This window comes from Henckelia pumila, chromosome 4, assembly GCF_033568475.1.
Source record: "Henckelia pumila isolate YLH828 chromosome 4, ASM3356847v2, whole genome shotgun sequence".
In the NCBI taxonomy this organism is placed as follows: Eukaryota; Viridiplantae; Streptophyta; class Magnoliopsida; order Lamiales; family Gesneriaceae; genus Henckelia; species Henckelia pumila.
In genome coordinates this window covers 2,342,067-2,367,948 of record NC_133123.1, presented here as the reverse complement: position 1 = coordinate 2,367,948, position 25,882 = coordinate 2,342,067, and the positions used below count along the sequence as shown (strand labels likewise).

General features: G+C 32.9%; 3 protein-coding genes across 5 annotated transcripts; 2 read left to right on the top strand and 1 right to left on the bottom strand.

The window, feature by feature from the left end:
• Nucleotides 1–2,304: 2,304 nt before the first annotated feature.
• On the bottom strand, nt 2,305–5,060 carry LOC140864855 (aspartic proteinase NANA, chloroplast). Its single transcript, XM_073269243.1, has 2 exons — nt 4,099–5,060; nt 2,305–3,306 (listed from the first exon to the last, which is right to left on the bottom strand). Exons 1-2 carry the CDS (start codon nt 4,752–4,754, stop codon nt 2,484–2,486), a joined length of 1,479 nt encoding a protein of 492 aa, XP_073125344.1. The 5' UTR covers nt 4,755–5,060; the 3' UTR covers nt 2,305–2,483.
• A 7,045-nt stretch (nt 5,061–12,105) lies between these two features.
• LOC140859864 (serine/threonine-protein kinase RHS3-like) lies at nt 12,106–15,019 on the top strand. 3 transcript variants are annotated; one of them, XM_073262469.1, is made up of 4 exons: nt 12,106–12,472; nt 12,626–12,690; nt 13,132–13,979; nt 14,069–15,019. In XM_073262469.1, exons 3-4 carry the CDS (start codon nt 13,132–13,134, stop codon nt 14,934–14,936), a joined length of 1,716 nt encoding a protein of 571 aa, XP_073118570.1. In that variant the 5' UTR covers nt 12,106–12,472; nt 12,626–12,690; the 3' UTR covers nt 14,937–15,019. The 3 variants fall into 3 exon arrangements, with proteins under 3 accessions (XP_073118570.1, XP_073118569.1, XP_073118571.1); XM_073262468.1 differs by having other exon boundaries at nt 12,106–12,502; XM_073262470.1 differs by lacking the exons at nt 12,106–12,472; nt 12,626–12,690 and adding an exon at nt 13,000–13,035.
• An 8,799-nt stretch (nt 15,020–23,818) lies between these two features.
• LOC140867122 (uncharacterized) lies at nt 23,819–25,706 on the top strand. The gene is made up of 5 exons (XM_073272197.1): nt 23,819–24,095; nt 24,212–24,346; nt 24,473–24,510; nt 24,652–24,718; nt 25,172–25,706. The coding sequence occupies exons 1-5, from the start codon at nt 23,895–23,897 to the stop codon at nt 25,577–25,579; spliced, it is 849 nt and encodes a 282-aa protein (XP_073128298.1). The 5' UTR covers nt 23,819–23,894; the 3' UTR covers nt 25,580–25,706.
• Nucleotides 25,707–25,882: the final 176 nt, after the last annotated feature.

The following is a 25,882-nucleotide window of genomic DNA, read 5'->3' as shown; positions in this document are numbered from 1 at the left end:
GCACATAGCCACACCCTTCATATTACTCATTTACTCCAAACTTAAATTATGGCGATTAGCAAAATGACTTTTTTTTTAAAAAAAATAAAAATAAAAAAATAAAATGTGAATCTTGATTTTTTATGATATCGTTTTTCTTCCCCCCAATAAATAAATAAATAAAATAATGTACGCAATAAATTCGCAAAAAACATGATCGGAACAATAATAAAACTAAAGCCAATATACATTAAAGAATATCTATTGAAGCAGCAATCTTTCTATTTTATTCCATAATTATCTCGAATTTACAATTTTAAGCGCTAAACAATTCATGTTATATTATTATAACTAGTAAACTGGCACACGCATGCGTGTGCAACTGAAAAATTTTCAGTTACGATCACTTTATTATTTTATTTTTCTTATTTCTTTTTTTACTTTTGCTTAACATGTTATTGGGCAAAAAATCAGATGAAAAAAGAAATGTAGAAGCCAGAAAATTGAAAAGTCGTGAGATGATTGAAGTTAATGTATTATAAAAAAATAAGTTTTTTTATTTTATGTGAAAGTGGAGTTAGTGGGAGGTTTTTTAGTGGGGATTGTGGGTAGGAAGGGTAATTATTATGGAATTATGGAATAATATAAGAAGGAAAGGAGGGACAAAAATGAAACAAAAGATGGTATCCACATGAACGGTTTCTCTAGGTGCCTCAAGTATTATAATATAGTATAGATGGACACTGAAATAGTTAAATAAATATAAACAATATATCAATGACATTCGTTGTCTAGAATAGTCGTTAAAATATAAGTAGTACTTGATATATTCGAATTTAATTAGGTGATTGTGACGAATATCAATTTCAAAAACTTTAAATAATGTTTATGGGATTTGTTTTTATTTGCGAAATCGTAGAAGTTGTCTTTACGTCGCTAATGAAATCTCACAATTAAATACAATTAGAGCTCATGCTTTTAAATAGAACTGAAGTGATTATAAATTAAACAAAATCCAAAGGATGAAATTGTGTCAAAGAATTTGTTTCAGCATTTTATTATTTATATTTAACTAGTTGAATAATAATTTTTGTATTAATTGAGGGGGCCGTGGAGGGAGTTTATTTATCTATAATTTCATGTTTTTCTCAAATCCTTTGGTTAGGGAGTTTAATTATCTATAAATCATATAAAAATCATAACTAAAATAAGTATTTAAAAAATAAAAATATATTTTATGGCTCATGAGTTATTTAGGTTCCGTTTGAACGTGTACTTTAAAAACTTTTTTAGTGTTTTTTTAGAGAGTACAATTACAACATGTAGTCAGAGTACGTACAATAATATAATGAAATTACTCGCACAACCGAAAGGACTTGAGTATGGACTCGAGACTTGTTTATCTCGAGCAAAGAAATTACAAATAAACTACCTAAATAATTAAAAAATCTACCCGCAATCAGCGAAAATCGAATCTGAGACCATATGACTCAGGGCCTCAGCGTTAGCCAGTAGGCTAAGGCCTCATCGGCACTTTTTTAGTGTTTTATATGTGAAAAAAAACTTAAAATATGTGTTTTGGACAAAATTTTTATACAATTTTTGAAAAATATTTTTTAAAAAGTCTTTTCCAAGTATAATTTTTAAAAAATAATTGAGAGATGTTTTTAGAATGAAATTATAAAAGACAATGAATAACAATATTATTTTTGAATAAATTTTTTTTTTCAAACACATTTAAATTCTTTAGTATACTAAACTAAATTAAAGTTCATGTGTTTCGATGTCGCCACAATTTTAACGCATGAAAAAAAAATTCACGAACAAGGGCATGCACATAGACCCGAAAAAAATTCATGATTTTTAACATGTGATTAGGATTCAAAAAATGTGGTTGGCGCATTTGGATCTTGGGTAAATGACTTATATGTCGCTTATATTATCTCTAAATGTAAACTGATCATGGATGCAAACCTAGAGTTCGTTGTGCTGTTTGTGTGAAGGAAAGCGAATGAAGTAGCTCATGTTATTATAGTTAGGAATGCCTATTGTTGTCCGAATCTTAGTTTATGGGTCGAGACACCGACGTAGGTGACAGCCCTTCTCAGTCCATTATGTACTCGGCTTGATTATATCAACATAATAAATTGAATGTGTTTGCTTAAAAAAGTGATTAGGCTTATGTTTTGGTACTTTGGTAGTACATAATAATAATAATAATAATAATAATAAAGATTGTCCAAACCAACAATCACTAAAGTCGTCGATAACTTATTTCTCCTTTTGTTTCCCATAATAGACACTCTGTTCAAACTAAATATGATTGATTTATAGGAGGGTGTTTCCTTTAAATTCCTTCATCAAATTTGTAAAATTTATTCATACAATCAAATAAAAAACCCTTAAAAATCTATTCATGTATACCATAAATTTAGTTAACGTTAAAAACAAGTAGAAAATATAAATTACAATGCAGTTTTAGCCCGTCTTTCTTGGATCGTGGGTCAGGAAGAGCAAGATGAGCTAGCGAAACCCAATCTACCTTTGGCAATATCAAATTCCCAGAAATTGTTCTGTTGCATTATATTGCCAATCACAGAGGTACCAGGCCAAGTAGCATTCACAAATCCGAGGCATTTAACACCAGTAGCGGCATCAATCACATAACTCTTCACTGGTGGTTCAAATATTGCTCCATCTGCGAAATGGAAGGCCAGTCTTGGCACCAAAGATTCATCGAAACCCGTCGAATTGAAGCAGTATTGCAGTGGTCCAAAGTCCAGATTCAAGGTCCTAAAACCCGAAAGTGATGGCTTCAGAGCATCCATTACAAGCTGATATGCCGGTTGAGCCAAGGACGTTAGGCTCGAACCGGAGTCGACTATCACCCCTCCTACGCCAGACACATTCCACACTTCAATAGGGATTTCCAACAGTATGCCTCCTATTGAGATTCCTTTGATATTTACAGCATAAAATGGAGAGATCACTCCTAAAACTAGCTGTGTGTATTGAAGTTCTATAGGGGATATGTCCGTTTCGTGGTAGGAGCCGAAGATTAGGTAGCTTGATACATTCTTGGGGCTCAAGTGATCAACTAGACAATATGAGAACTTGCCACCAAATCTTTTAGCTGCTGTAACTGCAAATGAATGGTTGCTGTAGCCTAGCCCTATGATCCCATCTGCAGCGTCAAAACTTTGGCCACGGGAAGATCCGCTGCACCCAACAAGCACATTTTCGAGCCGTGTTTTCTTGCCATTTGTTAGGCTGAATGTTACAGTCTCATTAGCAAAGACTCCTACTGTAGATGATCCATCTAAGTACCTGATCATAACAAATAACAATCAAGAATTGGATCCGGTCAAGAACAAAAGTCTTGAGTTGAAGTGGAATGACACTTTCTTCCAGGATTAATCACATTTCTGAGTTTTGGTCGCCTATGTAGGAAGCATATGAAGTTATTAACACGTCCCTTGGGGGTCATCTACATTGGATTTCTCTTTTCTACGTCACGAAAAATGGGGTCAATGTTCAAGATAAGAAACTGCAACTAACTCAACCAAACAAGTCCTTGTGGTGATGGAGATATGTTGTACATAGGCATGTGAGCCAATCTACTTAGCAATAAGTGTCATTACTAGCCTGTAGAATGTAGGTAAGAGGTGTAATGAATTCACCACCAAGATTGCAGCTTTTGCTGGTGACTGCTATTTTATCAAGTTAATACAAAGCTTCCATATCCTTTTTTTACTTTTTCCCACTGCCTACTACTTTACTCCAAAAAGGAGTAATTTTGAAATAGACGACACTGCTCACTCTTGGTTTTTAAAAAACATACATATAAAACGTGAACGACACTGCTCACTCTTGGTTTTTCCGAATGGTCACAACATCTTACTTCTCTAGAATCAATTTTTAGCTCATTTTTACTGGATCATCCGACAAGAGGCAAGGAAACCATGTAACTAAAATGACATGATTATGGTAATGGTCATCAGGGTGTGCCTTGTTCTGCCATGAATTTCACTTCACAGCCAATTAGAAACTAATTCAAGCACCCTCTTCCGCAAACTAGCTAGGAATGAAATGCAGCAAATGCAAACGCTTATTGAGTACCTGTAATCATACGCACACGGATCCAACGGAGAAGGGCACTGCGCAAGGGAGAACAGATTTGCAAGCTCAACCGTGCACACGCTCGAAGAACAAGGCACAGTCTTGAAAGTGGACGAATCATCAGCGCGAAAAACCCGCCGATTCCTCCCGCATTGTGCACCTTTACACCTATACACGCACTTGGTCCAAGTCAATTCACTTCCGGTGTCAGCAATAAGGGTAACTTTTTGTGCCGGGGTTCCAACTTTGAGGTGCACAAAATACTGCCCTGTACCAAAATCCGCCCCCGAATTCATCGGCATTTCACCAGCACTGCTGCTGCTGCCATTTACGCAGGCTTGATAGTAACCTGTTTTTTCCTGGACTTGTCGTCTGGTTGAACCGAACCCACCATGCTTCAGCCTCGGTCTACTCGATATCGCTCGAAAACGAATTGTATCATGGTGGAGCATTTGCTTTATTCGCTGAAATGCCGAAACGGGATGGTCTCCATTTCGCAGATTTCTTAGCAGATCATCCCTGTGAATCAACTCCAGTTTGGTTCCAGATGAAACTTCATGACCTTTCACGAGCTTTGCAATTGCTCCTGAGTTAGTTGCTACAAAGAACAAGATGATTAGCCAGCAAGAGTCTCTTTTCTGCCAACACATCACCATATTTCATATCACTCGTGGATTAAGCGCATGAGTCTTTAAGATAATAATTGGGCAAGAAACCAATTATTTAAGCAATGCAACAATGGAAAAAAGGATCGAGAGAAAGTTGGCCAAAGAGGGCCTTTTGTCAGCAAAAATTTTGGCTATCTTTCTTGGAGAGAGGAGAGGGCAGGGGAATTTATACAGGGAAAATGACACGGATATATACTATAAAAAAATTCAAGAAAGAAAATTTTAAAACCGATTTAAATTCAACATTTCTTCGTTGTTACATGGAAAATTCACGAGTGTGATGGTGAACAAGTGTAATAATTTCCATATCTTTGCTACTTTGATTTCTTTCTGTCCTCTTATTTAATGCATTAATATATATATTTATTGTGGGCTGTCAATAATGGTTGATTTGTCACAATGCACGTCCTTGTCTATGCAGCCTATCTCATTCAAAATAAATAAATTTATTGTATTTGCTATCATATCAATAATAACAGTTAATTTTTATATAAATTATCGTACGTTTTGTTATTTCTTGCATCTTTAGGGGATCTTAAATTCAACCATGCTTGTCTTAATCATTATATCTGTATGTCAATAGCCGCAGGCGTGTTTTGGTGAAAATGCTGGTAATTAAATTCATTGTACAATTTTTTTTATATATAAATGATGAGATAAGATAACCAAAAAATTTAACTTTTGATAGAATTATAGAATCCAAAGATGGGTGCACATGCGATAATGTCACAATTGTAATGATGGAAATTAGGTTCCAAGCTTTGGATTCGCACCCATTGTTATTTTCCATTACTACTGGGCACTGCTGACAACCTGGCTCAACAGGTTTTTTTTTTCTAATATAGTAGAAATTCAAATATTCAATATATATATAGATTAGTCAAACAAGTTCATCATCAAATAAATATAGATATACTATAATACATATTTGTACGTGTTTAAGCGATGCTCTTCTTCTTGATACTTTATAATTTTTAACTAGCAAGAGGAAGGGGAAAAAAAGGGAAAAATTATGTGTGTATATATATATAAACATGTTAATTAAGGAAGTAAATTAACAAGCAAACCACGTAGGGCTGTCGGGAGAGTTGAAAATTTTTTGAAGAAAGAATTAACAAAGGAAAAACGACCCTTCTGGAGTTAGAAATGTGATCTTGTTAACAATATCAAGTGGGGAAGATAAATTAATCAAAATCAAAGCAGGAAAAGGTCAAATACATATATATATTATATATACATGTGTATAATTATTAAGCTGGCAAAGAATATTAACAAATCCGAGTGATGAGCTGTTATCATATCTATCGTTTGCATTTTTATGCCTAAATCTTGCATTCATTATTAAATTGTTACATTTAATAGAAATAAATAAAAACAGCTGTGTGTAAATGCATAAAAAATCTGAGTTTGACCCCTGATTTGTGCCATGTTAGCTACCTCTGCATTCCAACGACTCTTAGACCCCACCGACTCAAATATTTCCTTAGTTTTTTTTTGTTTTTTGGGACGATTTGATCGATCACGTTAGTGTCTTGAGTTATGAACGAGATGATATAAAAGTGTTAAATCAATATACGTGAATAATATAATGATGTATGACGTTAATTTTTGAAAAAAAAATCAGTCAATCATTGACAAAGTAAATATATGTAATCAATTGTATCAAGCGATGCATAGAACACTACACAAATGATGCGCGCATATAAGTATATAACAATTTTTAATAACCATGTTTCCTCTGTTTTCATGCACCGATCGTGCATTTGATGCAATCTCAGAGCAATATTTTAAGCTAATGTATCATTAACAGTCCAAAATAGATGTTACAGAATTTGATTAATATATGGTCTATTAATACATTTGGTTGGCTTGATAAGATCATTAGTACAATCCAATAAAATGTTTAGAGCTACATCGAATGGTTTAATTTTAATTTGGTTATGTGAGATTCATGTATTACCATGCACCTCACATGTTCAAATCAATTTTAGACCATTTGATCCGGCATTAAGGTCTATCCTTTTGTTAACACTAGCAAAAAGAACGTGCGATACAAGTTGATACAAATTAAAAATATTATGAATTAAAAACATATATATTGTTAAAATTAAATTCAATTTCTAGAACTTGTGTTATTAAAAAACAATAATTTAATAAGCATAACACAAATAGAACAATATGGATTAAAACAAATTTTTGAAAAATGTTTATCCATCCAAACACCATACAAATATACAATAAGAAAAAAAAGTAACACAACATAATCAATCAACAATTTAGATAGAGATATAATGACAACTAATGATGAGATTAATATATATCAAAGTATAACCAATTAATATAATAAAGAACGTCTATCAAAAAAGTTGGACAAATAACAATAAATTAAATTATCTACGATCTTGTTAATTTATTTTATAAATTTATACGGGTGAAATAAATAAAAAATTTTAGTTGTTCATAATGATTGGTTCTCAATGTTATTCAAGTAAAAACTATTGGATATTTGACTAACCCTTTTATTGATTTAATATAATATAATTTTTAATATATTATGATACTTGGTTTATTACTAATAAATTCAAATATCAATTAAAAAATTTGATCAAAGTAAGTATTCATATTTTTTCATGATTTCCAAATTGTATCATTTTAGATAAGGATTATAGAATATAATTAGGTGATATTCTTCTATCTACAAATTATGGTGCTATTTTATGGACTCCATTTAATAAATTCTAAATTAAATTAAGTTAATTATATATTCTATTGAGTACAATTAATTTAGGACACTTATATCACTTAGATTAATCTTATATAATAAATTATAATATGCGAAAATAGAATAAACCATTGAAAATATCGCATTAGAGTTACTTTTAATTATTTATCAATTTTGCCTCAGTAGTTAATTATTTATCATTAGAACAGTATATATAATTTCAAATTAAAAGTATAAATGACTACAAACTAAAATATAAATATACTCAAATTTACCTTTTTATCTTTAATAATTTCTTGAACTCTAATTTAAATAATTAATTAAATTAATTTGAGGAAAATGTGGGTAATTTAGTTGTTAATAATTAATTGTCCATTAGGTAACCAAAATTTTTAACCAATCTTGATTTTTAGTGCTCTAATGACAATTAATTATCCATATTATGTTTAATAATGAATATTGATTTTAAGTTTGATTTTTAATTATTTTTTTCATTTTATTTATTAAGATTTAATTAGTTATAATAATAACTAATTAGTGGAGTGGTAAGTTGAGGAATATGTGAGTAAGCAGTTAGTGGGTCAATTATGATTATAGAATATAATTAGGTGATATTCTTCTAACTACAATTATGATGCTATTTTATGAACTCCATTTAATAAATTCTAAATTAAATTAAGTTAACTATATATTCTATTGAGTGCAATTAAGTTAGGACAATTATATCACTTAGATTAAAATGATATAATTAATTATAAAATGCGAAAATAGATTAAAGTATTGAAAATATCACATTAGTTTTACTTTCAATTGTTTATCAAATATCACTTTTGCCTCAATAGTTAATCATTTATCATTATAGCAGTATATATAATTTCAAATTAAAAGTATATATGACTACAAACTAAAATATAAATATAACTCAACTTCACTTTTATAGGTATATAGATTTAACAATTTTATTGGACTCCAATTTAAATAATGAATTAAATTAATTTGAGGAAAATGTGAGTAATTTAGTTGGTTAATAATTAATTATCCATTAGATAACCGAAATTTTTAACTTCTATTAATTTTTAATGCTCTAATGACAATTAATTTTTAAGTTTGATTTTTAAATAATTTTTTTATTTTATTTATTAAGAGTTAATTAGGTATAATAATAACTAATTAGTGGAATGGTAAGTTGAGAAAAATGTGGCTAAGTAGTTAGTGGGTCAAAGTAATAATATTTATACTTAATTTATACCAATTATAAAAGTGTGAACCAATGTCAAAGTTTTTCATTGTATATTTTTAACTTTGTCCTTGGTTAGTACACACTTGATAAATTCTATGAGGATACTTTTGTAAAATCAATTATTATGATAAGGTCAAAATTGACAATGTGTGCATATTAGATAAGGTTTCAGTTTTCAAAAAGATTGAAATATCAAAATACTTTGATTTTTATTTTTTTGTAGATAAAGTAAACATATTTTTTCCACGTAAAATTTATTTAAATTAAATACTTATCTAGTTTCCTATAAGATTGAAACACCAAAATACTTCAGTTTTTATTTGTTTTTAGATGGAATGACCTAGTTTTCAACAAAAAATCTTATGTAGTTTAATTTGCGTAAGAACCTATTGAACTAAATAATTATATCATGAAATATAACAAAATATCATATTTTTAAACGTTATATATATATATATATATATATAAATTAAATTACCTATCGGTGTTGAAATAAATCAATTCACGTGAAGTCAAGTTTTAATCCAAAATATTAAATAAAGAACAAACCAACACACAAATATCATATATGTAAAAATTGAAATTTAAAAAATTAACTTCCTCCTCAAAAAATCTAAAAACTATAATAATTATTTTATGAGATCATGTTACAATTAACGAAGAAATATTTTTATAAGAGTTGGAGATGAATATCTTCAATTGTTTTTAGTAAAACTATAAGATTGATATTATTTAAATATTATTGATAAAAATGATGATTATAATGATTCTTTCATGGAGAATAAAAAATAAATGATATTAAAAATCGTTAAAAAGAGAAAAATCCCAAATATAAAATAAAAAAATATTTGACGCAATAATTTAAATTACGATTTAGAATGCATTATCTATACCAAATTATTTTTCTATAAATCAATAGTGATCAACATATAACATAGAAAATTACAAAATCATATTTAATATAATTTGATTAACATATCTTACTTATTAACAAATAAATAATAAATCATAGATACATGACATAGAAAATAAGAGGAATTCATGGTACAAAGCATGTCATAATTTCTTAAGATTAATAAAAAAATAAAAAACTCGATCGAGCTGTAATAATTACATAAGTTTCAATATCAATATTGTGTTAATGTAAAATTACAATAAACGTAACACTTATATTTATAAGCTTATATATGAATTATTGATAATATAAACCGTTAATGTGGATGTAAAATAATCATGATCGTAAATAATACAAACAAACATTGAAACTGCAAGTGTTATATTGTTCGAAAATGTTGAAAATATTTTTATTAGTTGCAATGTTGAAGATTATATTGATTACATCACTCAGACATGTAATAGGTTTTTTTCTTTCAAAAAGTATATATTATTATCATGAAAATCATTTATTAACTGCGTGCTAATATCTTCTCATCTTAATTAATTTATTTAACAACGTTTATCGACAACAAAAGATATTCACACGTGCGATGCACGTGACTTTTACTTTTAACATAAAAGTGTGGATAAAGGATATGGATAATTTTGTCAATACACAACTGAAAAACAATCTCCTCTATCCACACTTTTATATAGATGAATTCAACCAATTGTGTAGTTGCACTTTTAGATTATTTATTACACATAATTAAATCATTAATTATTTATTAAATATCAATCAAGTGGTTGAATTGAAATTGCATTATTATTCTATATTTCTTTCTTTTATTTTTAATAATTAATTATAAAAAAATAGTTAAAATTATAATTTATCATCTAATGCTGAATTTAATAAATCAAATCAAACATATTATTATTTATTTAATATTAATATCCATCCTATTCAAATATTTTAATAGCATGGCAACATTATTTATTATACAGTCATATCAAATCCAACCTAAACCGATAAATCAATCCATGTCTTCACTATAAATTTTGAAAATGGATGTTGATGTTGTACTGTTCCCAGTTGATGTCTGAAATATACCTGGGCCTGTGTTTTCGTTCCATCTTTTTCTCAATAATCAAATTACTTTGCCATGGTATCGCATTTTGTATCATTTTATTGCGCCACCAACATCTTGTATGCGTAGTTTTTGGCACCAATATTCTCAGAGAACATACGGTCATGTGTTGAGGATCAATATTTTCACGACCAACGAAACTAAAATCCCGAGATACCGTTAGGTCATCGAAAAATGAGATATTACTTTTAGCATAGTATCTAAATCGGTATCTAAGAGTTCATAGCTTAATACATAGGTAATATTAATGTACCACACATGAGTGAGTACGATGAATGCAAATATAACTTAATTATACAATATAAAATCCGTGTTAATTGCTAATTAGTGAGCACTTCTAGACGAGATGAGCAGTCGAAATTCATCTTACATAAAATTTTGTTTATATACTCCATCCGTCTTAAATACATAGTTCTATTTTTTTTCGCACAGATTAAGAAAAAATTATTAAAAAAGTAAATTTTATACAAACTTTTTATTTTATCTCTATTTAATGTATTTAAAAATGATTGCATAATTTTCAATGTGTAGTTAATAAAGGTATATTAGTAAAGGAGTGTAAAAAAAATATTACTAAATATAATATATGACCATGTATTTGGAACAAAAAAAAACATAGACTATATAATTGAAACGGAGGGAGTACCACGTAAATATATCAAATTAAGCAGTACGATGGTTCAATTATCAGCACTTACATTTATTACCATAAATGATGTCAAAACACTGCCTTAACATGGGGAACCCTCAAGTGTTGCTGCCTAGCTAGATTTCATCCTCGAGATGCATATATATATGTTTCATCGAAATTAAATACTCATATATACACATTATTAGAAAAGGCATTATATGTAACAAAAAAATTACATACAAGAATCCATGATGATATACCTAATATAGAATTTAAATTTTTATATAAAGAGAATGATTTATTTTGATGATTTTTTTACTGACGCTGATTATAATTATTATTTAGAAAATTTATCCTAACATATATAACAGAATTCAAACATTCTATATATTATTCTTTCTTTAAAATGTTTTATTACATTATTTTTAACTTTGATGATTTCTCCTCGCATACTAATTCAGCTGTTTATATCACTCCTAAACCGAACAAATATTATAAAATTCAATACATTTTGAAACATAAAATTATATTTACTTAATAATTGTTCTAATTAATTATAACAATCTCTAAAATGCTCAATTTTAATATAATCTCTAAAATTTTTCTTATAAAAAATTAATTCTTAAAAAAAATGTTATATACAAAAGTATAAAACCACTAAAAAAACACACACACACACAAATATTAATGTTTATGGAAAAGAGAGAGAGAGAGAAGTGAAAATGATGATTGAAAGGCCGATGCTTGCGTCTTCCTCACCTTGGCCGCTTCTCCTTTCCTCCCTCCACGTCTCTCTTGCCATCCCGATTTACATGCATAATTTCCCACTTCCTTTACCAATCTTTGCATTACCAATTTTCCAACATCAATGCACGCCTTCACTGTTGATTTTCTCCGACACCCTTTATTAGTTTCTGCTAGCTCCCATATTTTTTCCCCTTTCGAATGGTCTCCACGATCGAGGGAGAACCCGCTGGACCTCATTAGAAGCCTGCTCCTTCCATCCCATTATCTAATACGTAATGTGATTGCTATTGGGTGTTCGATATTTGTGTTCGTACGTGCATTTGATTCAAGGGAATCGTAAATGTAGAGCTGTCTGTATTCTTTGACATCCTGGTTTGAACTTTGAACATCTGACCTTCTGGATTAAGAATTCCTTGCGTTTAATTATCACGTGCAGCAATCCCATTTTTTTTTTTTTTAATGATTTTGTCTGTTCTGTGTTTTTGTTTTTTTCAGATTTTTATGCAGTAATCTTGAATCTTGAATTGTCATTCGTCCCACTGGGTGGAAACTTTAATGAGGTAAGTATTTGCCGTCGGTTGATTCTATTAAGATGATGTTGATGGGATGGTAGGAAAATGTAACATTGAATCACAAATGATTTGTTTACATTTCAGAGCTCTGCTTGCATCGGAAATAATAGAAGATGCATGCTGAATGTTGTTATTTGATTAGTTTGTTTCCATGTTTTGTCTATATGAATCACAAATGTTTCCATGTTTGTAGCCACATAAATTTGCAAGATTTAGACCAAAACCATTTCTAAACTTATGCTAATTGACAATTCACTGAATGATCCATAACAGAGTATGTGATGATCAGAGCCTTCTCCGTGAAGCACAAGTAGTCTCATCATTGAAAAATGAGTTGGTTTTCATACTTTATGGTTGCAATTGGTTGTTAATGATTCTCGGAAGATGCAATGACTAGGAAAATGATTTTGGTTCTTTATGCCGATGCAGATGAGTTACACGCCATTAGAAGACGGTGCATGTGAGTCTGGTTGGATGGACTTGGCTGCCAAAAATCCAAGTTCATTAACTTCAAATGCACCTCATTTCTTGAAGAAGCCAGAGCAAATGCCAAAAAGGAGCACGAATCCTGGCCGTGTCTCGCCATGTGAACCTGCATCTGTGGATCCCAATTCTCACGTTAATTCGACCTCAACTCATAAATCAACGAGTGACTTTAAGAGGACGGAGCCGACAATGCTGACCGGAACAAATCCATGCCCAGTTCCTAGTCCCGGAAGATTTACAAACACTGACTATCTGACAAATACAATATCAAGTGGAGCAATATCGTCACCAAAGTCTGTGGCAGGTAACGCTAAGAATACTTCATCGACCATCAATCATAGCTGGAACAGTGGTAGCAGCAATCGCAGTGACAGTTTAGACAGTACAAGTGCACCCTTAAAGCCCCACACCGGAGGCGATGTTAGATGGGATGCCATTAATTCTGCTTCTTCTAGAGATACTCCTCTTGGTCTCAGCAATTTTCGGCTTTTGAAACGGCTGGGATATGGAGATATTGGAAGTGTCTACCTAGTTGAACTTCGAGGAACAAATGCCTTCTTTGCCATGAAAGTTATGGATAAAGGATCTCTCGCAAGCCGGAATAAGCTACTTCGTGCTCAAACAGAAAGAGAGATTCTTAGTCTTCTTGATCACCCTTTCTTACCTACATTATACTCTTACTTTGAGACTGAAAAATATTATTGCTTAGTCATGGAGTTTTGCAGCGGAGGAAACCTTCACACGCTTCGACAAAAGCAACCCAATAAACATTTTACGGAGGAAGCTGCGAGGTTCCCTACCTAACCACTCTAATTTTCTCATTTCTTCTAGTAACCGGTGATTACATGTTCAAATTTAGCTTGTGTTTGATATCTTGCAGATTTTTTGCATCTGAGGTCTTGTTAGCTCTCGAGTATCTGCACATGCTAGGTATTGTATACCGAGACCTTAAGCCGGAAAATGTGTTAGTAAGAGAAGAGGGACATATCATGCTCTCTGACTTCGATCTATCTCTTCGTTGCTCTGTCTGTCCGACGCTTGTGAAATCTTCATCTGTTCATGTTGGAAATTCAAGCGAAAGCTCTGGTGCTATCTTGAATGATGACAATATGATCCGCAGTTGCATGCAGCCATCGAATTTTTTCCCTCGCCTCCTTCCTACAAAAAAGAACCGCAAATCCAAATCCGATTTCGGGCTGAGCAATAACTCAAACGCCCTTCCCGAGCTAATGGCCGAGCCTACAGATTTTCGATCAATGTCTTTTGTTGGCACGCACGAATATCTCGCCCCCGAGATCATTCGAGGAGAGGGTCATGGCAGTGCAGTGGATTGGTGGACATTTGGCATTTTCTTGTACGAGCTCCTACTAGGGACAACCCCTTTCAAAGGTTCTGGAAACCGTGCTACGTTGTTCAATGTCGTTGGCCAACCATTAAAATTTCCAGAGGCGCCGCAACTGAACTCGGCGGCACGTGATCTGATAAAAGGGCTGTTGGTGAAGGAACCTCACAAGAGGATTGCATACAAGAGAGGTGCCACTGAAATAAAGCAGCACCCTTTCTTTGAAGGTGTTAACTGGGCTTTGGTAAGAAGTGCCATGCCTCCACACATACCCGAACCTGTAGATTTTAAGCAGTTTGCCAGTAAGGATTCAACAAATTCAGACAAGAAGATGGCTGACATTGGAAATGATCGAAACAAAAGCAGCTCTACTGATTCTTCTTATGTTGAATTCGAGTATTTTTAGGATTTTGCCTCTTATCTTTTACCTCTTAAAGTCTTTTTTGTTTTCGCGGAAAAAACACACACACACATATGACAATGTGTATATACAAGTTATGTGAACCTTTTTTGTTATGGTTTCTTGCCTATAAACTTTTCCATTTGTTTTTAACTAACTGATTCGTTTGGGGAAAAAAAAAAAAAAGAAGGAATGAACTCTAACCTAAACTCTCATCATCTGAAATTTAGTTAATCAATCATTTTCTGATAAACTTATATTATTTAAGTCACTGCAATACAACTATTGGGGTACCTAATTCTTTTATGATAATTGGGCAATGTCCCTTAAAAGTTAAAAAAAAAAACCAATAAGTATTTGCCAAGTATCTTTTTGTATTAAGATTCCATTTGAAGTTAATAGAAGCACACAAATATAGTAATGCTTAGGAAAACCCAATCTGGTCCATTTAATTCGGTGTGGTCGATGTAAATCTCTTCTTTGATTTGTCCATACTCATTCTTAAAAGTGATGGCAGCATGTTGGCAACATTAGCTACACGAATTTTTATCGGATGTGTTAATTTTGTGGGACGTTCGATTTGACTTATAAAATAATATTAATTTTAATTTCAAATATATATATATAAATTGATCGTGAAATCATTTTTTTTAAAAAAAACATAGCTAATTTACAAATTGAGAAGTTTCATTTTTTTTCTTTAGCATAGGCACTCATTAGTCATTATATCTTATTTGAACCTGTAATACATTTTACAAAATCATAATTTTGCCTTAGCCTATTTAATTTAAGGGTAAATGATTTAAAAATCCCTACCAACTCTTCAATCTTTATCTTAACTTCCTAACCACAATTTTCTTTATTTCAACTCCCTAGTGGTCCCCATTTTTGAATTAAATATTATTTAGTAACTAATTCTTTGTACTTGGCATTGTTAATCTATCGAACCAGTCCCGGCCATGCAAGACTATCAGTTACGCAAGGTTTTTAGCCGATATACTCCGAATTAGGGTCCAACATGCTTCCGTAAGATGAATTAAATTCAAATACCTCTTTGACCAAAATGTTGTCGTCGGGTCATACCTGCCGAGTTTTACGAAGTACTCCTCACACTCCAACCACGCAGTCGCAACAGATGGTTTCTGCACAAGCTCCTTCAACGACACCCAGCACAATCTTAATTCGTTTTCTACCTTAAGGCGTATGATATATAAATTTAATTATAAAATATGAGCATGAAAGAACAAGAGGCTTTAAAGAAATTATTCAGACATAATATTATTACATAAATCAACTCCTTTGAAGAGGAGAAAACAACTTGTTTAGCTACTTATAGTAGCTTTGTTCTTGAAATACATGAAAGAAAGCTTAATACAATAGAAAAAAAATATTACAACAATTTATTTGTAAGAAAACTGAAGGGAATGATCGATGTCTTCAGCTTTCTTGAATGCTTGTATTTATAGCTGAGGTTCCACTCGTTTCACCGAAAAACTTCAGGGAATCTTATAGCTGTCTTGTATTTCTTTATGCCATTATTGATGGCATATTTTACTAGTGGAGGAGGCAGCTGTCTTATATTCTTTATGCCATTATTGTTGGCATCTTTTACTAGTGGAGGAATCACATGTCTGGCACTTTCTTTTAACTTTATTCTCCTCACATGTTTGCTTTATTGTTGTCGGGGCATCTTTTGCTTTTGAAGTAGGCCCCTGTGAAAACGCATCTTCAGTGGTCCTTGTCCACCTTTGCTTGTCTCGGAAAAAATCCTTTCGATCCGTTCGGGGTCTAAAGGTTTTTCCAAATTCTGGCTCCTTCTGATTTGGGCATTCTGAGCAAATATTCTCTGACCATCGTCCAATATGAGCCATGTTACAAAATATTCGGCGAGTTTCTTTACTCCCCAGCAGCTTGTTGTTCCACAAAAGATTTCTCTTCTTTTCAAAGAGTTCTTCCGCAAAGGCTGTAGTTTTCCCTGTCATTGTGTTTAACAGGAACGATCCATTCACAGAATTCTGATAAAATTTAAATGGAAACTTGACTTTGTCCATCTCAGTAAGACAGACTCAAATACCCCATGCCCTTCTGGTTGAGATCTCATTTTCCCAGAAAGTGGACACTAAGGGTATTTCTTCAGTTTTAGGATCCTTGATAAATTTGTGACTATTTATATCAGGTCTCCTTAGCTTGATGAAATAAAAGGGTTTGTGTGATCCTTTCACTATTGGTTCCGGAGCTGCACTGAAAAAGTATAACTCAAGCACATCTCCTCTGGACAAATGGTCGTTATTTGCCCATGTTTCTTGGACTGCTTCCTGAATCCATTTCGGTAACTGAGATATCCCCGAGAAGCTTGGTGACATTGTATAAACTGAGGCCAAGGCTCCAAATTCATACCAGAGCTTTACATCCTTAGGATTGACATTGTTTTTTAGCCAAACCCTTGGATATATCCTTGCCACATCAATTCTACAAGTGTTAGGGTTAATTTCACTTCTTGTACTTAATTTCTTCCACCTTTGTTGATAAACCTGAAATGGAGAAATAATAGTTGGGTTAGTATCGATCTTAGATTTGCCCTTGTCGGTGTTGGGCCTAAGATTGATCTCTTCCTCTTTTACCCCAGAGGCGGAGGGTTGACTTGATGAGGAATCCTCATCAATTGTTGCTTCATCTAGATCATCAAAAGCTGATGATAGATTAGCACTTATTTCTTGAGTTTTAGCTTCCTCAACATCTTGTTTCCCAACCGGTGGTTGTATTTTTTGTTTTTGTAAAACCAATGGTTTTATCATATCTTGTTTATGAGAAACCAATGGTTTCTCTATAGCCTTCACAATTGGCCCTTGAATAGCAGCCCATAGTTGTGTTTGAACTTGCATACATCCTGTAATTCGATTAGATACTTTGATCTGATCAGCTTGTTGTAACCTGCCGGCCATGTCAGCATTAATGGCTAACTGGTTGAACTCGGTTTGAAGCAACCCAAGGTGTTTCCTGAGATGCCTCTGCATTTTCATGATGGAATCCACGTCACTGCCTTCCATCTCTTGTTAAGAAATCTGCAAGAATATTTTCATGAGATTTAATAATAACAATATCAAAAATATAATTTTGACATAATGCTTGTCATCTTAATAACCTAGCTTTCTCAGGTTTAGATTCAATTTTATTTCTTAAGAAAGCTTTTACCTGGGTGTTCTCAACCTTCAGAGTGAATTTTTTAGCAAGTAAAAATAATGGTCATTTTTTAAAAGCCCTTTTAACTGCATAAAATTCCTTTTCGTTGATATGTCATCTGATGGCCTCTGATTTTGAAAAAAGACCGCTACAGTATCTGCATGGTATTTCCCCATCTGGAGTGATCTTGGTAAGGACTGCTGCCCACCAATCGTCACTAGCATCCGTAAATAATACCAGATCATCCTCATCTAAGGGTATAACCATTTTTGGGAGATTCTTACATATCTCTTTTAATTAATTTACCCCTTTAGTATGGTCATCGGTCCATATAAACCTAGCATCCTTTTTTAACAAAGGACTGAACATTTTTCTGTACATTTCTAGGTTGTTAATGAACATCCCTGCAAAATTAACTACTCCAAAAAAACTCTGGAGTTGTTTTACGTCTTTGAGTTTATCTGGAAAATTCTTTACATTTTCCACAATATGGGGTTGCAGAATTATTCCAGTTTCATCAATCTCAATATCAAGGAATTCAACTTTCCTTGTTGTTATGACTGCTTTCTTTTCAGATAAGACCAGTCCTTCTTGTTTACAAATTTTAGAGAAAATCTCTAAGTGTTTAACGTGTTCGTCTATGTTTTTTGATGCTATCAGAATATCATCAATATAAACAAACATAAAGTTGAAATAATCTTTAAAAAGGTTATCCATCTTTCTTTGAAATATCTGGGGTGTATTAGCCAATCCCATAAGCATAACTTCCCAAATATAGTGTCTTTGTGGAGTGGAGAAGGCTGTGAATTTCTTACTGCCTTCTTCCATTCGAATCTGGTAAAATCCAGACTTACAATCAAATTTATAGAACACTCTAGCATTTCGTACACAGCTAATTAGGTGTTCTCTACTTGGTATGAAGTACCCATCAAACTCCAGGATTTTATTAATATCTTGGTAGTTAATAACTAGCCTGAGTTTCCCTCTTTTTATTTCACCATGATTTCTAACCAGAAAACCCGGGCTGCTATATGGTGAAACTCCTTCTTTGATTAAACCAAGGTCCAAATGTTCCTTGATAATCATTCTCATATCCTTTTGATCTGTTATGTTTATCGGGATAGACTTATATCTGACGAATCATACTCTTTGCCTTCCTTTAGAGTAAGACTGGCTTTGAGTTGATTTCTATCTCACCATGCCAAAGGATGCTCGTTGTAACTTTCTTTGAGTCTCTTTTTGACATCTTCAAGGGATACCTTATTTTCTAACTCTATATCTCTGTGATTTAGAGTTACCTTGTGAAGCTACATATCCTCTGTTTGGAGTTCTTGTTCTGTTGTTATTTTCAACATGGTTTCTCCAAACCTTCTTGGATCTTTCATTTTCGGGTGAAAAAGTTGTCCTTTATCACCACGCTGGCTGCGAAATATTATCGGCAATTGTCGATAAAAAGAAACATTGAGTCTTTGAACTATAATTTTATGATCACAAATTGTAGTGAACATAAGTTTTCTTGACTCATTGTCTTGTGTGTACTTCTTAAACATTTGTAAGAAGTTATTTCCTAACAAGATATCAGCTCCTGTATCATGGAAATAGATTGGTGGTGTTTTTACCTTGTACCAAGGTGTTTGACCTGCACCTCCAATAAGGATCTCTGCTTGTTTTATTCCTTTGCAAAGAATTAAAATTCTGAGAGAGAAATCTCGTCCAGCAATTTTTGGCAATTCTTCTTCACATTCTTCAGGGAAGACTCCTCTTTTTGCTGTACAAATTCCTGCTCCCGAGTTAATATAAGCTGCAAATTACTCAGCCTTATATTGTTCATACAACATCCCTATCGAAATGTATATGGAAAAAGGACTTGTTGTCATTTTTTAAAGGGATTACTAAATGGCCCCGCCATTTTTAACAGACTATGTTGTAATTCAGTAATCCGATTAAGACTATTTACCTTTAGTTTTTCTAAGCCTTAGAAGGTAGAGTATGGTTATACATTTCTACTTCTTCAATGCGTTCTAGTAAATCATGTTCATGACTTACTAATTTCAGCAGTTTCTTCTTCCTCTGTTTGTGAACAGAGTTTTCGAATCTGATTAAGGGATTGTCCCTTATCCAATTCTCTTGGTTTTTCATTTCGTAGAATTCTTATTGAATCCTCCAATTCTTTTCTTTTGCCATGAACTCTATTCCCTTTTCAAGGCGTTTTCATGGTTTATGGTCCTCCAGAAATTCTAGACCAAGAATGAGCTGATCCATTTCTTTTTCTGGAATTCCCCAGATTTGAACTTCCAATTCTCCAATATTTATCACTCCTTGGTAAGTTCCTTTTTCCTGTTGTTTCAAATAGTAAATCGAGTTACAAGGAAACTGGTTCCGATGACTTGTAATTTCGAATACTATTTTCACTTCTTTCCATCCTTCTGGAGATCTAAGTTTTCCTATTATAGAAAACTCTTTTTCTTCTGGTGGAATTTCTTGAATAGGAGATTTGTCCCATCTCTTGCTTGTCATTCTGTCTCCTTGGAAAGATAACCTTCGGGGTTCTATTTTAAGGTCTCTGTATAGAACCGGTCTGTCTTGAATTTGAATGTCTGTTTCTTGAATTAAAGGAAACTCGATTCTTTCCGGGTATATTACTTGAGCAACTTTCCCAAAGATCTCTGGAATTTCAATGAACTCATTTCTAATAAATAATTCAGAATGGTGAGTATTAGAAAGAGCATATGAAATTTGATACGTAATAGAATATGGCCTATTACCTTTCTTCATTAGTCTTTTTTCCTTGAAATTTTGATGCAACGTCAAAGCTCGACTAAAATCTCTATCAGCTAAATTGTAGGCTATTCTTGGATAAATAACTCCCACAATTTTTTCTGCACACAAATTTCCCGAGATAGTTCCTAGAACCGCATCTTGTATATTCCTCATTCTTTTATCGCATACTACGATATCTATGGGTGAATCTATTTCCTCTTTAAAAGTAGCTTTGATCATAATCTGGATTGCTCCAATATGAATCCAAGACATTGTCTTTGCTACTTCTGCTTTTAATTTCTGTAATTCCTCTCGAATTTTCTCAAAGGGAATTAACTGCATCTAAATTTGATTACTGGTTAATTCCATAGGGATCGCCATTTCCCTTCTGGATACCTTATAAATCAAATTATGTCTTCTTTGTCTTAGCCCTAGATTTCCTAAGACTCTTTCAACTTGTCCTGGCGAAAATCCTTGGTACTTTTGTAATGTTGGATTTTCTCTCATAATCCTTTGGACCATATTATGAGATATCGTGGTTTGACTAAAGAACCCAGCCAAACTTTCATGTGTTTCATGCCGAAACACTTCCTCTTTACTCTGATTCTGATTCTGATTCATCCTCAGAAACTTCTCGACTAAATAATATCTCTTCTTCGTATATGCTTTCATCTGAGGGGATATCCTCAAATTGATATACTTGGACTAGATCTTGAAAGAAGACCGCATCATCCATATCTGGTGTTGCTTCAAAGAGTTTAACTCCTTTTTTTCTCGTTTTCTGGACAATTTGTAGATATATGTCCTCTTGCTCCACATGTCCAGCAGTTGCAATCCTTGAAACTTTCACTTGCTCTTGTATGAGTTCTTCTGAAAGTTCTTCTTGATAGTGTTCTTCCCCTGCTTTGTGATAAGCCTGTTGTTGGGGATGTTCTTGTAGGTCCACTTCTTCTACCCGATCTATAGGATCTGGCCTTTTGTTTGGACCAAAATATTTTTGGTTTCCAAGAACTTTTCATTCTTTTATTATAGGGATTATTTCTGAATTTCTTCCTTTTAAATCCCTGTGATCTGTTTCCAATGATTGTTGGAAGATCATTTTCTCTACAACACAAAGGTGTACGCTTATCTATACCCCTTATTTTCTTGTAGTTCTTCTGTAATGTTGCCATATGACACCATTCTGCTAATTTTTCTTTCAAAAAAGAGGCACGTCTTGCCAATATATCAAGATTACCTGGAACATATTCTTTGATCAACATTTCTCTCCAGGGAACTCCCGAATTTCATCTGTATTTAGTGAATAACATAATGTATTCATCAACTAAACATATATCATGTAACTCGAGGCTATAAAGAGCTTGAGTATATCTTCTCCTTTTCTCTGTATCTTGATTATTGAAATAATCTACCCCTATGAATTGTGCTTTAAATAGGGTGACCATTCTTTCTCCAATCTCGCTGAGGGATTCTCCTCCTAAGATTGATTCCTTAGTTTCTAGCATAGTCATCTCCCATGCGATCTTAACATATCCCATTAGACTCATTTCTAAAAGTTTAATGAATCATTCTTTATTGAGATCTAATGTCTCTGTTGCTATTCTCATAGCTGACGTCCAATTATCTATAAGATCTTCTCTGTTTTTGAAGTCCAAAACATCAAGGTTTAACATAACCCCGTAAGGATGTATTGGATCTAAAACAGTTTTTTCGTAAGGAGTTTGATGGAGTGGGATTTTACTCCTTCTTGATCTGGTTCCTGCTGGATGTAAATTTTCTCCAACCTGAAACTCACTATGTAGTTCTTCTGTTTTAACCACATATCTTGGAGGATTTTCTATGGGTTGTTCACCCTCAGGGGAATTCATTTTTAGATCTACTACTTTCAGATTCGCAAATGAATCCGTAAGATCTTGTAGATCCTCGAGATTTAATCTTTCTAAAGTAGTCATCAGATAGTGTTTTTCTCTGATATTGCTTTTATAAGATTAATCATCATTTCATCATTGGTTAAAGGTTTTTGAACCATTTTGGTTTTACCTTTCTGATGTAACAAAGGTTCGGTACCAAATGAGAGTGGTAACCTTCCTCCTGTATTTCCTTTTCTAGAACCCGAAGTGTGTTCTAGATTTATGATTTTATTTTGAAGATCCTTTAGAGTTCCAATAATTTCTTCTTGTTTCTTAAGGATTTCATCAATTTGCCGAGGTATTTCATACAGCTGATTGCTGTAATATTATACCGTCTTTTGAATTTCTCTAAGATCTCCGGAGAGTTTAGAGAAATCTGTGGTAATCTCTAAAAATTGAGAGTTAGAAATCATTTTTCTTTATCTCTTCAAAATTAAGAGCATTAATCACAACCTGTTGTAAGTAATCTATTGTGAATAGATTAACTTGTTTATAGGATTTCATATAGATAAAATCCTCTTGATTCAAAACTTCGTTTGAAGTCATCTTTTGTAGAAATCTTCTCCTCAACAAAGAAAAACATGAATTAACGAATAATATTACGTCTGAATAATTAACCTAAAGCTCTGATACCATTTTACGGATAATTCTTTATACTGCAAATGAGCACAAAATCTTCAGATTCAAGCATAAAACCTTTAAATTTTAAGCATAAAACCTATAGATTTCAAGCATAAATTAGCATAAATCCAGTACAAGAATTAAACATTAAAATATTCAAATTTGGTGGTCCTATGAAATTATAGTAAAGAATCTTTTAGCTAAATAATTATAATAAAATTAAAAAATATATTAGGGATTTTAGGACAATTCACTCTTAATTTAATCATTAACTTGAAAAACTAAAAAATTGTCATAATCGTACTGTATAATTTAAAATTTAAAACATTTTTTTTAATTAAAATCTTTAAATCGTGGGAAACCTGACAATTAGTTAGTTAATTAATAAATTTTGTAGGTTTTCTAGCTCTTGCCGTGAAATCCATCTGTAATCAAAGTAACCCAAGACCCTTCAAATATGAGTGAGAGCTGAAGACGAAGGCATCAGAATCCAATGATGTTGCTGCTGCTGCAATCGTGCAACTTTTCGAGTCACCAATTGCAGAAAAGTAGCAATTTTTTTGCCTCACCCACTGCCCGATTCCTGAACGCCGGGAAAAATTCCAGGACTCCACGTCTTTCCTTCCGGTGTGTCTCCGAACTCGCGTCCCACTACATTTCAGTCGGCAATATAGCCGATGTTTTGCACAACAAGGTTGGTTGTTTTTTTTTTCTTCTTTTGGCGAAATGGGTGTTTGCTCTTCAGGTTGCTGGACAATTTTGTTTGATTTTATTTTATCTTTTTGAAAGATTTGTGGGTTTTGTATATAGGTTCTGGTAGCGGCTGCTTTGTCTGCAGCGATTGGGCAACTGTCGAAACCGTTTACCTCGACTATTTTCTATGGCAAGAAGTTTGATTTTAGGACTGCCGTTCAAGCAGGAGGATTCCCTTCGACCCATTCTTCGGTGAATCTTTTTTTTTTTTTTCTTATGTACTACTTTTTTGCTGGGTATGCTTATGATTATATGATCGACTTATTTTTTTCGATTGATGGATTTAATTTGATTGGCTATTGTTCTTTCAAATTACAGGCTGCTGTGGCAACTGCAACTTCTCTTGCCCTCGAGAGGTGCTCGCAAGATGCTGTCTTTGTTGATTTAGCTATAAATTTTGTGATGATCTTCATTGGGAGTTTGGCATTGGGTGTTGATTGTCGTCACCATTGTATATGAAGCTGAAGTAATCATGTTCATCCTGTTTTATATTGCAGGGGATTTGCTGATGCAATTTTCGGTCTCGCCGTAGTCTACGCCAGCCTTATCATGTACGATGCACAGGTTTGTGTAATCTTTTTTAGCACTGGTTTGTTTCTTTTTTATTTATTTTTGTAATTTAAGCTCAAACAAGAAAATTTGTGTAGCCTGCACGAAGTTTGAAACATCAACTGTTTTGGGCTTGACTTCAGCTCCACCTAAATTTAGAAGCTAAAGATTTGAGTTAAAATAATCAAACTTTGTCTTGAATTTGAGCTCAAAACTGCACGAGTTCCTATAATTTTAAATATATCTATAACTATATTCAAAAGTATTAGATCACCTTGATTTGTGTTTTGATAATTTCAATTGCAAGTTGGATAATACTTGAGTCTGCTAAAAAAACTAGTAAAACAACTCGATTCGTTTGCACCCAGCCTCCACTTTTACCCTTTTTGTGTACCATTTGGGTCCACCAGTCCAGCCAGCGACTTAACACATTGGTTTAAACTTCTTCCACCTATGGTGCATTTGCAGGGAGTACGACGGGAAGTGGGAATTCATGCAAAAGAACTAAACAAAGTTATGCTCAAAACCATGTCAATGTCAACATCCTCTAGAAATGATGCCAATGATTTAACCAACTCTCTTTCAAGAAAACCATCTTCGAATATAGGGAAAGTCAACTCTCTTCCCTTAGAGGAAGAAACTTCTTTCCGGACAAAGCCAACCAATTCTTCTTTGTTAGTCAACTCCGACGACGTAATAAATGGCACCACCTTACTAAGATCGGCAGTTGTGGTACCAGACGCGAAAGAAGGGCCAAGAACTGTGGCTTATGTTCACACTCCATTGAAAGAATCGATTGGTCACACAGAAATTGAAGTTGCTGCCGGTGCCTTGTTGGGTTTCTTGGTTAGTTTAGCAGTATACCCATATGTATGACCCTCTAATTTAGTTCATTTTTTTATTGTTCGGATTATACTTCAGTGGGCATGGTTCTCAAAATGATCTCATTTTCATCCCCAACATGTATACATTGACATGACTCAAAATATCAAAATTCGGTGTTAAAATGCCCAACAATCAAACCGTTTCATGATCGATACCCTCGATGATTTCAACTTACCATTCCATTTCTGAATTATAAAGCGTGATAAGGAAATAGGATTGAATCAGGAGTTTTAAAATAATAAAAGCGAAATATTATTTATTAATTTTAATTAAGAATTAAATAAATTGAACTTG